At 52.8% G+C, this 14,042-nt stretch overlaps 1 protein-coding gene across 1 annotated transcript in view; it reads right to left on the bottom strand.

Annotated features, from left to right (window-relative positions):
* Nucleotides 1-14,042, bottom strand: part of JPH3 (junctophilin 3) — a 38,344-nt gene that overhangs the window by 1,833 nt on the left and 22,469 nt on the right. Inside the window, exons 3-4 of the mRNA XM_015874203.2 lie at nucleotides 9,276-9,400; nucleotides 5,404-6,314 (exon numbers count right to left, since the gene is read on the bottom strand). Of these exons, the coding sequence (XP_015729689.1) occupies nucleotides 5,404-6,314; nucleotides 9,276-9,400 (1,036 nt within the window). The remainder of the gene's footprint in view (nucleotides 1-5,403; nucleotides 6,315-9,275; nucleotides 9,401-14,042) is intronic.

The raw sequence follows: 14,042 nt of genomic DNA, 5'->3' as shown, positions 1-14,042 counted from the left end.
AGATAAAGAGGATTGAGTTGGGTCTTAGAGCTGTTGGAGGAGTCTCCAAGGGATGCTTTCTGATGATTGCTGTTGTTGTATAGACACCCTGCTAGTAGCAAAGGCTGACACGGTGCTCTGCATCCAGGTGATGCTTTGGACAGCTTTAGAGATCTTTTTCTGGGCTCCACAGCTAATTCTATTGAGGGGGTCGTATGGGAGCACCTGCCTGGGGTGATGAGCATTGCATGGGCTGCTTCTGAGTCCCTATTGCAGCTGCAAAGGGTGTTGTGTCTCATCTATTCTCACTGCTGCAGAGCTGTGCTGGCTCTAACAACCTGCAATGATGCAGATGGTTCCTCTGTGCCCATCTGGGTGGCATGGGGCAGGGTTGGATGGAAACCCTTGCACCGGTGCTGCTGGAAGCAACGCTCTGTGCCGCACACAGCGGGTTCCTCCTCTGTGCAATCTGATTCAGTTCACATTGGGAGTGGGTGGGAGCGAGGATGCTGGAGCTTGCTGGAAAGGCATAGCTGTAACTTAGCAACAGGGTCAGGGGGAGCTGAGAAGAGAGAGGGATGGCAGAGAACGGCTGTTGGCAGCCAGGTACCCAGCCTGCCGTGAGCCTGCACTGCTCTGGATGTGATCTACTTCTAAGGACATCCAGCTCAAAGCCTGCAGTCCCACACCTGCACCTTGTAACTCCTTATTCCAGGGCTGGTACCCACTGGCCCCACGGTGCATCCCATAGCAGAGGCTGGAGCCTTGCCTGCAGCAGCTGCCCACATAAGCAGCTTTGGGACAGTAAAGCTCCTGTTTTAGCTCCAATTACAAATCCTGCTGCGCTTCTCAGTGCTTACATCTGGCTTATTTCTAGCTTGTGAGGTCTTTTTGCCTTCGCCTCAGTTCAGAGCAAGCACCTGCCCTTCTCCCTTCGGATGGCAGGGATGTCCTGAGAGGTGTCTCATCTTCATCATGGAACGATGGGTGAATTCCATCAGCACTGCAGCTCTGGGGTGCTGCCTTATAATAAGATCCCTGGGCTCCTTAATGGGAGGAGGAAAACACCTGCCAAGGATGGGTGGGCTGTGCAGATACCAGCAGGTGATGGGGCTCCTGCAAATGCAGGTATCAGCTCTGGGAGCTCCAGGCTTTGAAGGAGCCAAAACACAGATCCCAACCCTTCCTTATGGCACAGCAGCAGCTTGCAGCTCTCAGAGCCTCTTATCAAGGCAGCGATGCTCTCTATGAACACTTCCCATCTCTTTGGGGCATCTCTTGGCACTTCCCACCATGGCACCAACCCCTTCTGCCTTGTTGCTTTGGTTGTTTTGGTTTTATTCTCCTATAACTGTCGTGTAGCAACTTGAGTCTTAGCGGGAACACAGGGGACAGCTGGTTTACAAACTAATTACGCCACAACCGTATTTAAGTATTAACAATCCATTATTATCAGTTATCGCAGGGGCACGAGCTCCATCTCTGCCATGGAAACCATCATGCAGGTTACCTAGGAATCCCTTTGGGATCTATTAAGTGTAATTACTAAGGACTTGGATCAGCAAAAAAAAGCACACGGGTGTTGTTTTCCAGCCTCAGCACTAAGGAGAAACGCTGAAAGCTTAAAGGCTGGGTGACATCTGTGCTGAGCTGGCACCTAATTGCCAGGGATGGGGTGTTGTGTGACACAGCTCAGGGGTGCTCAGAGAAGGGGGGATGGCTTCGGTGATGGGGGTGATGGATTTTGATGTTCTTTTGGTCAGGAGGTGGCGTTTGGTCTCAGCTTTCTCAGGGCTGGAAGGGGTGTGGAGCAGCACTGAGCAGGATGGCAAAGGGCCCTGAGACAGAACGGGTGGCAAAGGGACACTGCCAGGTTCAGCATCACGTTGCTGCCTGAATTTGTGTCGTGTTGCTTTAAGTAAAGCCGGCGTATGGAAGAGGTAGGAGGAACAGCTTTAAGAAGCAAGAAGCCCAAACTTGGTGCAGGCAGCAGCGGGCACTGCAGTCCATCCCTATGCCAGCAGCTGCCCCCCAGGGGTGACAGCCACCATGTGCTCCTCCTTATTCCCCTTGCAGTTACAGCTTGTTGCTGTATGCAGGTGTGAGTGCTGGGCTGTGCCCACCTGGGGCTGGGCTGCAAATCTACGGGGAGTTTGTTTAGATGAGGTGAGGGAAGCAAGAAAATCCCAAAGGCGTTAAGAGAGCTGTGGGTTGGGGTCCTGGTAGGAAAGAAAGGAAGAGGGAGGGAAGAAGGACACATAGCTCAGCCCTAGGGATGCCAACCAGAAAAGCATCCCCGGCTGGTACCCGCAGCTCCCAGAGATGCAGGCAGAGCTTTGCCATCTGCTGCTTTAACCATAATGCGGGGCTGGGGGCTGGGGGCTGGTAGGGGGGGGGGGGGTCCGTGAGATCTGCCTTCCCCACAACGCCGCGGTGCGGCTCCGGTAAAGCCGGCTGCACATTGGCTGCCTCCTCCCTGCTCTCCCCAGCGACAGGGAAACCTGCTCGGAATACATGGGTGGGAAATGCGCAGGCAGCGGGCGGGGGGATGCTGCAGCTCCTGCGTCCTCCTACCTGGAGCCGGAGGGGAGCGGGGCGGGGGGGGGGTCTGTGCCATCCGTAACCCTGCAGACGGTTCGCAGACCTCGTGCCCGAACCCCCCCCATCCCCGGGGGCTGCTCGCCCTTTGTGATAAGAAGCAAAGCCATCAGCACGGGCTGCGACCGCGGAGATCGGATCTGACAGTGGATGGGGGTTTTATTTTTGGCTGCTGCCCCGCTATCAGGCTTTCTCAATGGGATGAGATTGGGGGATTTTAAGGAGCCAAGCTTACATCCCGCTGCCTTCTGGCCCTGAATGGGGACAGGCAGGTGGGGGCTCCTTCCCACAGCCGTGCTGGGGACCTACAACCCTGAAGCCTTCCTGTTCCTTTTTGGGGGCTGCAGATGTTCGGCACCTGCAGAAAAGGGTTATGTGCTTTTTTCTCCCCTCAGTCCTAAAAATACAGCATGTTTCACGCCAATGGATAAAAGGAGCTGCTGGCATCTTAGAAACCTCCCCCCGCCCCATCAGCAGCTCAGCAATTCCCTTCCTCCTTCCCTGTTTTAGGCCAGCTCAAAGGCTCCAGGAACACACTCAGACACAGGCTTGAGCTCTGTGCCTCGTGGCTCTCAGGGCCAGAAAGGACAGTGATGTCTATGTAAGTCCCTTAACCTGACAGCATGGGTCCCCACATATTGCTTTGTGCTTTCGTCCAGGTGATGACTGATATGGGCTCATGCTTTGAGCACACACACAAGTAGCTCCAAGCGTAATTTCTTTGCTATGACCCCCTGATAGCAAAGCATGGAGCAGCCTTAGAGGAGAAGGGAAACCAAGGGAAGCCCAGCTCTAAAGAGCTGAGGGGAAGGGGCAGGTGAGGCCACAGCAGTGCTGGTAGGATGGGATGTGGGGGTGGCACATGGCTGCCCCTGCTCACCACCCCACACTGCTGCCCGGCTGCTGCAGCCGCCCCTGCTAACACACTGCTGTTCCCGCTAGAACAAATTGTTGCTGGCATTGTGGGTTATTTAAATCTGCATATTATCCCTTCCTCTGTATTACATTAGCTTCCTCCCAAACCTCCGCCATCTGTTCCACCCTCAGTTTATGAATGTGAGAAAACTGAACATGCTGCTTCGCCAGCTACAGCACTTCAAAGGACGATGTGCAGCCTAATGGATGCTCTGGGCACCGCCCGGCCTGCACCCCAAATTGCCATCGCTGTGATGCTGCCTTAGGATCTGTGCATCCCAATCTGCAGCTCAGCACTGCGTGCTCATACTGGGAGCGCTGGCTTTGCCAGCCTGGCAGAGCTGCATCCTGCAGTCCACCAGCAGACACGCTGCCTTCAGCTCCTCTGAAATGCTGTGTGGGTGCTTTGGAGCCTGCGCTGAAGCTTGCAGGATGAATAGAAAGGCGGAAAGCTACAGGGCTGTGTGTGGGGGTGATTTATCGTGGCAGGCCTGCAGTATCCTGGCTGCTCACAGGCTGAGGTGCCACTGTTTCCTTCTCCCACCCATCTGATCCCATCCTCTGGATGCACAGGATCCATCCAGCCCTGCCCAACTCAATGAGGGGATGTTTGGAGTGGTGCTGACTTCCCCACTGCCTCCATCAGGCCACCAGCACCTCACCCAGCACTGCAGAACATGGCAGCTGCTCTTGGTGTGAGTCCTGCGACCACCAAACACAAAGACTGGGAAGGACCCGAGAAATCCAGAGCTCAGCTTCATCCAAGCTGTACCAGAGCTGCAGATGCTCAAGCTGCTCTCGCACCATCTCCTCCCTCCCAGCCACCAGGGAATCAATCCCAGCCCTCAACTCACCAGCGGTTGCTAATTGCTCACCCCTGCCTCTTCTGCTCGAATTTAAGCCCATTAATTCTGTTCAAGAACAGATTATTGCTTTCTACATTGCAGCAGCTGTTGTGCGCTTGAAGATTGCTTTGTCTTCTCTTCTCCAGCCTGAACAACTCCCAGCAGCCATCTCCAATGAGCCCCTGTCATCCCAAATGAGGAACCTACAGATGTCCCTTGGGCTGTTAACCAGGTCCCACAAGCTGTGCTCCTGCTGGAAGCATGCTCATGATCTCCCTGACTTGTAGAGCTCCTGGCCAGCCCATCACCCTCACTGTAGTTGCCCATTGCTTTCCCAGCCTGAATTGCATCCACCTGCCCACATGGACTGAGCCCAACCCATTTGTGACAAGCCCTTCTCCACCTGGTTCAGGTCCCTGGTACAACACGGTGACAAAGCCACTGCTTTGGCATCACACAGCATTGGAGAGGTGCTGCAGGTCAATGCCCAACCACCATGACTTGGGCAGGAATGCCACGTCACACTTTTGGGACATATCATGCTCCTGGATCATACCACGCTCTCGGGTCATGTCACGCTCTTGGGTCATGTTGCAATCTAGAGTTATCCATCACCCTTGGGTCACATCATGCTCTTGGGTCACGTCACACCACTGGGTCAATGTCACATCCTTGGGTCATGTCACACCCTGGGCCAGCAGAAAGTTCTGTTGCTAAAACCCAACAAGGAATCATCACCAAAGCTCTGCTTACCCCTGCACCTTTCCCCCAGGTGAATGCTCTATGCCCACCAGCTCACATGTTCTTATTGCTGACCCCCAGGGGTACGTTATGAAGCTCAGGCTTCCCTGCTTGCATCCTCCAGTGATAAAACCACTGTTCTCACCAAGAGAACCTGCAGAGGAAACCCCGCATCCCCTTCCAGCAGGTGCTCTAATGCAGCAAGGGAGAACAGAGGGGAGATTCCAGACACAGCCCCATAGCAATGCAGGACTCATTGCAGTCCCACAACAGCTCCAAACCAGCTTTTTCAGCCAGCTCTGAATACACAATGTTGCCTACTTACCGTACTGGATTTGAGCGCATCCCCACTGTCCTCTTCAGATTCTAGTGCAACGGGTAAGGATTTCTGTGGCGGGGAGAAGGTTAAGTCCCACCTTAGTAGCCGGGGCTCAGCTTTGTCCCCAAATCTCAGGTTTTCCAGTTTCTGAACCGTAGGCTCGGCAGAGGAAGCTGGCCTGAAATTCTCTTTGTTCTGGGACTTAGACCTCAGTCTCTGAACCCCGAAGCCCCGCTCTTCCCCGCGATGGTCATCAGCCATGCTCCTGCAGGCTCCCCCTTTGCTGTAGTGTCTTTTTTGGGTGTGAATCTCTTGCATATAAGAATCCATCCTCATGAGGGGCTTCATCTCCATCTCGTAATTGCTCATCTTCTCCTCATCTAGCTCAAGCAGCTTGGAGCTCCCTGAGCTGTGGTTGTGGGACCTGTGGTGGGAAGTCCAAGAAACCGTGGCTGGGGAATCTGTCCACCTCTCTCTTTGCTTGTGGTTGGAGGCCGAGTGTTTGTGCCCTCCGCTCCTCCCTCGATAGTCTTCAGGGACGTTGGCCGACCCGCTGCGCATCGTCCCGCTTCGCACGCCGCGCGTCCCACCCGCCTTCTCTTCGCTCCAACTATTGGGTCGCAGGTAATCCCCGCCGCGCCCCTCCAGCAACATCTGGATCTCCCCACCCCTCTCTTCATCCACTGAGACCTGCCTGGAGAAGTGAGCACTTTTGTTCCTGCAGGAAGAGCCCAGCGGTGGCGTGGAGGAGGGGCTGGCGGGGAAGCTCTGCAGAGGGCTGTCCTCAGGGGTCAGGTCGGACGGCGTCGTCCCTTTCCGATACAGCTCAGGGCTCTCCTGCTGCAGCGGCGTGCCGGTGGAGAGGACCTCAATGTCGTCACTCGAGTTCTGGCGTTTGGGTCTCTGGCATTCGAGCCCTTTTCAGGGAGTGGTTGAAGGGGAAAAGAGAGAGGGAGGAAAGGAGACAGGATTATTTCTGTTCATTTTTTAATGATGAAGAGGAAGGATGAGCGTTGGGTGGCCGGGAAGCTACAGGGCCATGTCTGGACTGCAGCAGAGAGGTGCCATGCACAACTCGTGCCACCAGACCGAGAGCAAAGGCATCACACTTTGAGCCCAAGGAAAACCAGGTGGCTTCTCCGTGGGGATGGGCACCTCAGGAGCAGCTGAATGTCTTCAGCAGGTGGTCAGTGAGAAGCACGGCGCTTCTCCGGACAACTGAAAACTCTGAGTTGTATTAATCCTTCATGAGACACTAAATTATTTCGGAGAGGTGCAAGCCACCAGTGGTTAAGTCTCGTTTTACCCTCCCAAGGCATAGCTGTACTCAGCTAAAGCCATGCTAAATTACATGAATAATTTGATAAATATATTAACTGCCTAATGCCCCTGAAATGCGTCTAATTGCAATTGCTATGGCTAGACAAGAAATGAGCTCAATTTCTTACCATGGTTTAAAAATAAACGCTCAGAAGCGCCTGCTCTAATCTCTGTGCTTTCTCTGAGCCATTTGCTCTTGTACAACTTCTCGGGGAGCCGTCCCTGTGCCCCCCATGATGTGATTCGGATACATATGGGAGATGCTGATGGATGCCCCCACTGGAGGACTTGCAGGGGAGGCCAGCAGGAGCAGCTCTGCTTGGAATGTTCCTGCTGAAGTCTTTTCTCAATGGGAAATTGGGCTCCTAATATGTTTTCTTTTCTGTGTTGTTTTGCCACAGGAAATTCAGTCTGTGTTTTGGAACGGTGCACAAACAAACTCGGTCTTAGTTGATTCTATGTGAATCTGTGGGAAAATGGGTTTCCCAGGGTTTATCTGGGGTCCCCAGGCGATCCTTGTACCGCTGGGATATGGAATGAAGGAGGAAGGTAGAGCTCACCACTGTGTTTTTGTGCAGAATAACTCCCTGAATGCTTTCTGGGGAAAGCATTTCAGCTCCAACCATCCCAATGGCAGCCTCAGCCTGCTCACAACCCTGCTCCATCCTCTTCACATCAGCCCAAACTCTCATAGCCAACCCAAGCCTTGTGATAGACATGAGGAAGCCCTACTACAGTCCAGCATCCTCACCCTAGGGTCATAGAATCATTAAGGTTGGAAAAGGCCACAGTGACCATCAGGCCCAACCACTGACCCACCCCCACCACGCACACTAAGCAAGTCCCTGCATCCTCAACCCACCTCAAATCCCCCCCACCCAGACCTGCAACGGGCTGAACTATTTCTGCTTCTCCTTCCCTACGTGTGTTAACCCCCTGCACTGTGCAGCCCTGGCTGGGGCTCCAGGTTGGGCAGCGATGCAGGGCTGCAGGCTGCTCTTTGCAGAGGAACACAACAGATGCACGGTGCCATCCTGCCGGCTTTCGGCACCCAAGGATGTTCAACAATTATTCTGCTCTAAAATTAGCTGGCAAGCACGTGATGTTCCTGGAAGAACCGTTGTGAGAGCGCTACCGAGGATGCGGAGCACCAGATCTGGATTTCCAGTAGGAAGATTAAGGCAGCAATGCCCAGCCATGGCATCTTCAACGAGACCACGTGCCCCAGGGTTCCCCACAGCTTGGGTGGTGTGTTTGTTTTTTAATGTGCTCTAAGTGGAAGCTCCTTCCCCCCCCCTTCTCTCACATATAAGCCACCAAGGGGTGAGCACCAGAAGCACGAGCCCCACCACCAGCTGTGCACCGCATCCCCATCCAGCAGCTAGTAAAAAATGTATTACCTAAAAACATCTTTCCGAGAGGTGTTTTAAAACAGCCAAGAGGAAATGGAGATGAGGAACAATCCCCCAGGGGACCACACAGCCCTGAGAAAAAGCTCAGATCTCCAACAGAAAAATTGGAGGTCTGCAGGTGGGGGAGAGCTGAGGGGTGTTGGAGCAGGGCTGTGCTTTCTACCAGCAGAAATGGGGCTGTGTGGGGCTCTGCAGCATCCCCGCTGCATGGGATGGTGGAGCTGAGAGATCCCCTCTGCCTGGCGAGCAGCATCCAAATGTGAGTCACCAGCACCAGCCCTCGAGCAATTAAGGGGAATGAGTAATCTCCAGTTAAAGAGCTGGAGAGGGGAGAAAATAATGACAGACGCCTCCTAATGAGGGCTTGGTGCAGGAAAAGTTTTGAATAAAGCCATTCACATACATTAATTACTATGTTAATTATTGCTGCAGGGACTTGGATAGCTCCCTCCCACCCCTCTACACGCAGCCTTGGTGGGGCGAATCCCTTCGTGGGCTGAGCATCTTTGGCTTCCTCCTCCCAGAGCCCTTCCTGAGAGCAAACTGCTCAGCTGGGCACCTCCTGCTCCTCCACACCTGGAGCAAACCTCAGACCTTGATGGGCAAAACTTGGTAGAAAACCACCTAAAAATGCTGGAAATGCCAGAGCATGGCTCTGTGCACATGTAAAAGCATGCAAAGCCATTGGGCAGACCCTGAGCGCATGTTCCTTGATGCCTTTGCAGTGAAGGACAACGTAACACACACAAAGCCCAAATATTCCAAAGAAACAGCAAACCAGGCTCTTGAAGCCATAGGTGTAAAACAGTGAGTGCCTTTGGGACCACCTGAATTTGCGTGTTGCTTTTGGAGCCGTTGGTTTTTGTTTTCTGGGCAACCATTGGGGACTGTGAGCTAAAAAATGGAATTGTTTCAATGCAAGAAGCCAAAGTCTCTACATTGATGAGGCCACACAGGGTGGAGTTCTGTGTTGCATATGGGAAGACAAGGCTCCACAAGCTGGTGCTATGGGCACTCAATGGGGCTGGGCAGCTGTGGGCACACACCAACCCTCTATACAGGGCTCATTTTTGCTGGTTCTATTTGTGAGCCCTGATACGGGAGACATGCAACGTGGAGCCGTCCAGTGGGGCTTCACGCACTGACCGTTTTCCCTGTGCTGGAAGGAAGGAGAAAACTCTTTGGCAGTGATCCTGGCGATGCGCGCTTCCTCCTGGGCTTTCTGTGCCGCTGTCATGGCTGCCTCCGCCTTGGCCCGGGAATGGGAGGTCCTGCAAGGCAAGCAGAAAGACAAGAATGTGAGCAGAGGGGCACAGCACTGCTTGGGGCTTCCCTTGGTCCCCTAAAAGCCCAACCCAAAGGGTTTGGGCAGAGCTGTGCCCAGTGGCATTAAGGCATTGCTACTGTGTGATCTCAGCTCCAAGCAGTTGTATGAGCGGTGATCTTCAGTGGGGACTCAGAGCTGCAAGAAGGGCTGTGTTAAAGGCACGGCAAAGGCTTTGATCTGCAAAGCATCCCTGCTTCTGTGCACAGCTTGCCTAAATCTCTGTCCTGCATCTCCAGGCTGAGCCCTAAAGCAAACCTTACAGACTAAAGGCAAGGAAAGCAGCCAGAGCACGGTAGGGAGAAACCCAAAGAGCACCCAGCAAACCCTAAGGCTCCTGGGACACAATGGAGATCCTGGGGCTGCCCTGCACTCAGCCAACCCCGCATCAGATGGTTCAGCATCCACACCCTATTGCACAGAGTGCATCCTCCGGAAGTGTCCCTTCCCCTTAGCGAAGCTCTCGAGGCACTTTAAAAATCCTCCTGTTCCTCCCCGCCCCGGTGCAGGCAGTGATATAAATAGCTCCTCTGATTTCTTTTCCCTCCAAATGCAGGCCCTCCATCTCCTTTAATCACTTTTTTTTCCTCTTTTTTTTTTTTTTTTTTCCTTCCCCTGCTGCTCTCTGAATTCCCTCTAATTTTTCGACATCTGCTCGGAGAGGAGTGCCATTTCTGACAGGCTCCTATAAATGGAAAACAGGGCCAGCAACGTGCCTCGCTCCGTGCCACGCGGTGCGAGTGGGAGCGCAGCTGTGCCCCATCACCTCTCTAGGCCCAGGCAGGATGTGAGCATCCCCTGCTCCCTTTGTCCTTTGTTTTTAAGTGCCGGAGCGTCGCCTTTGCACTAATCAGTGCTTTTTTTATAACAAAAACTGATTGCTCTACAATAATTATAGTATCATAGAATGGCTTGGCTCTGGTTCCAACCTGCCTACTATGGGCAGAGCTGCTGCCCATCAGATCGTTTGCTCAGTGCCCTATCCAGCCCAGCCATGGGCACCTCCAGGGGTGGGGTGTCTGCAAACAGTGCCAGCTGAGGCTTGAAATAAGGATGCTGCCTGCCTGAGTCTGTCCTATAGGGACACCTCAGCAATCCATCCATCAGCTCCCAGTACTTCTCCATCCTCCTCTGCCTCCTCCACCTCCTTGACCCAGGAGCAGCCTGGAGAAGGGTCTGTCCCTACTGTGCTGCAGTGCTCTCAGACAGCACGCTGCCGGTCCCCGCGGGCCTGGTACAAAGGATTAATAACGGCTGGTGGTGTCTGGACCGCACTCAGCAGGCAGGATTACACGCTGCCGCCAGATCTGCTCCCTGGAGAGGCAGCTGGAGGCAGATAGCTGGAGCTATCTGTCACTTCTTCCAGCACTGTGCCAGCAAAGGAGGCTGGGAGCAGCTTGTGCCGCTCATAAGCAGTCCTGGGGACAGACGAAGCTGTCTGCAGAATGGAAGGGCAATGTGGAGGAGCCTGCAGGGAGCATCTGTGCCACGCTCCTCTCTCATGGACTCACTGGCTCCCATTTCTTCACTGAAGTGGTTCAAAATGTCCATCCCTTTGGCGTGGATGACTTTTCATCCCTTTGGCGTGGATGACGTTTCATCCCTTTGGCATGGATGACTTTTCATCCCTTTGGCTTGTTGGTTTTCCTTCCCTTTGGGGTTGTTGACTTGCCATCCCTTTGGGTTGATGGCTTTCCATCCCCCTGGGATGGGTGTCTTTCCAACCCATTAATGCTTCTGGCTTTTCATCCACTCAAGTTGCTGGCTTTCCATCCCCTTGGGGCAATGGCTTTCCATCCCTTTGGGTTCATGGCTTTCCATCCCTGGAAAACTCACTCCAGCAGCTTCTGGACCAGTTTATCCCCAACAGATCAGCCCAGCAACAGCAGCTGCTTGTGGGGTTCGACCCAGGCAGAGTTAAAATCAATCACACTAATTAAGTCATCTCCAATCTAAAACATTTGCAATGCCCACAAAGCAGACAGAGCGCTGACTGCTGCACGGAGTCGCAGGCAGGCTTAATTGTTTGTAATGCTCTCTAAGATGCTTGCAGGAGAGACGCCGTTGGAGTGAAAAGCAGAATTATGATGATCTATACGTTGCATAATAAAATACATAAGTATTCCCAAATAAATGCAAGTAATCCAGTTAGTGCTCGCATGACTTTGTCACATACTAAATTTAACAGCTGCTTGTGGCGTGCACTAAATCTTAATTCTCCAGCTAATTGACTTTCTCCCCATGTAAAGCGGTTCCTTGTCCACAGGCACTGATCTGCTCACCTTTCTCAGTCACCAGGTGGGGATTTTGGTGGGATGCTGGGATTTCAATTCTGAAATAGGACAGTGGGTCAGAGGGGCTGAATCCTAGAAACCGCAGTCAAAATCAGGTTGAATCTCAATCTTTGTTGGTTGAATTTGTCCCTTTGTTGCCCTACCCTGCAATGAGCACTCTGGACTAATGCTGTTGTCTGCAAGGACTTGATACCCCTTGCTGTCTACAAGTTATGCCTCTGCTGGAAGATGCTCCATTGGGTTTCCTCTGCCACTGATGGATGAGTGTGGGAGATGGAGCAGCACCTCTCAAGGCAATGGAAATGGGCAGAGAGCTCAATATCAATGCACACAAATACAAAGGGGCTTTGGAGGATGGCTACAGCTTCTGAATCTCATCTCAGCCCACTGAGCATCCAAACAGAATGATGTCAGAGGTGTTTCAACATGGATGGGGCTGGGAAGAGCCAAAGGGGATGCTGGGGTGGTTTGGAGCTCCTGAGACCCATGGGTTCGTTCTGATCCATGAGTGGCTTTGGGTTATTGCATTTATTGGGTTTTGCCAAGCTGACTCACTGCTCTCTGAGACCGGGCATGTGGTCAAACTGGCAGGAGGCAGGGGGAACAGCAACCAAACACTGCTGCAAATCTTTGCGGATCTCTTGTGATTTGGCCAGAACTGACAGGGGAGGGGGGATAATACCTGCGGGCTCCTCGTAATGCCAAGTTTATCGGCTCCGGCTAATCTATAAGAAGCTGGAATAAAGTGATCTGAAAGGAAGAACGTGGCTTTTCAGGAATGCCAGCAGTGACTCCAGCTTGGCCCTGTGTGCACTAAGAGCTGAGAGAGCTTTTGCTGCAAAACCAATGCTCGAGGCTGGGTTAGCTATAAAGGAGCAAGCTTTCATTGGGAAGAAATGAAGGAAAGACAAGGCCAGACAAGGCTTGAGTGGTGTTTATGCTAACGGAGAGCTCTGGCAGGAGAACAAATTTAGTCTGCTCAGGAGTGGTAAAGGTGATGCTTGGGTTCATCAAAGCGTGGGCTGATGAGAGAGCCATCCTCCGTGCTCCTTTCTCCCTGGTGTTCCTGTAAGGAAAGCAGACTCTCTTCTGAGCAAAAAAAATAAGTAAAATAAGTGAGTAAACCCTGTCTGGGGCTAAAGGCAGTTGTGTGGAAACTGGGAAATCTGCATTGTTTGTGGCTGAAATGTGACGCAGAATCAGACGGGCAACATTTCTGGGCAAGGAAGGCTCTTTCCCAAAATCCATATGGCAGCTCTTGCTGGGGAATTCCATTTCCTTTGCTAACAAAGCCGACCCTTGCTCAGTGGGATCCAGGCGTGCCAGGGAATCACAAAACCGCTGCTGTGCTGCTTCTGTGTCTTGGGGTGGAGACGGCCAGCAATTCCCCCACGGCAGAAAGCTTGGCTCCCATTGACATCTCCATCACTGCCCCTTGAGCTGCTCGATCCTACAGCAAAGCTTTGTTGCAATATCTGACAGCATTCAGCTAACAACAAGAACTGTTCCTAAGGCCCCTTCGCATGCAGTGTTTTGGGGTCCTGCTGAGGAGCACAGCTTGCCCATAGGCACATACACACACACAAGCAGTTGGAGTTACGCCGGCAGTGAGCTCATCCCAGGCCATAATGAGCAGCCTCAAGTTTTCCTAAGGGACCAGGCTGGCTCCATTGGATTCACTTTGTCTCTCAGGTCAATATGTAATCAGGCAGCTTTTGTGTTTTGCATTTTTTTTTCCCTCCTCCAAATGCATCTTTATCTTCCTTATAGGAAGAACATTTTCTCCCTCCATTGCAGAGGGTCATGCATTTTTCAAATGGCAAAATTCAATTAACACACGGTAGCTGCTAGAAAATACATTGGGAAGAAATACAGTGAGAGCATTTCTCAGGGCACAGAAGTCTCAGGGCTCTGTTTGGTGGCTGCCTTGGGGCCAGCCACCCATGTGCACAAACCTTGCTTGGCTGCAGCACGCTCAGCTGCATTGAGTTGGCTGGGGTTGTTTCACACTCCCATTGGCACAGCTGAGAGCAGGATCTGGCCCTAATTGCAGCAAGCTGAGATGCACTGAGAGCCGTAAAGCAAAAGTCCCTGAGTGATTGATGCCAGTAAACCAACCCTAGAGCTGAGGGGAAGAGGGGAAGAGCTGATGCAGCCCCAGTCAGGGCAACCCAACAGGAACCCCACCCTGCATGGGATTCGCCACCACCCCAGGGCTGTCTCAAACCCTGAAGCTTGGCCACAATTCCCACTCTCCTCCATGGGACAAATGGGGACTGAATTATTAATAGCTGC

The sequence above is a fragment of the Coturnix japonica genome, chromosome 11, assembly GCF_001577835.2.
Source record: "Coturnix japonica isolate 7356 chromosome 11, Coturnix japonica 2.1, whole genome shotgun sequence".
Classification (NCBI taxonomy): Eukaryota; Metazoa; Chordata; class Aves; order Galliformes; family Phasianidae; genus Coturnix; species Coturnix japonica.
The sequence above is the reverse complement of the archived record's forward strand: the minus strand, read 5'-3'. Positions and strand labels throughout refer to the sequence as shown.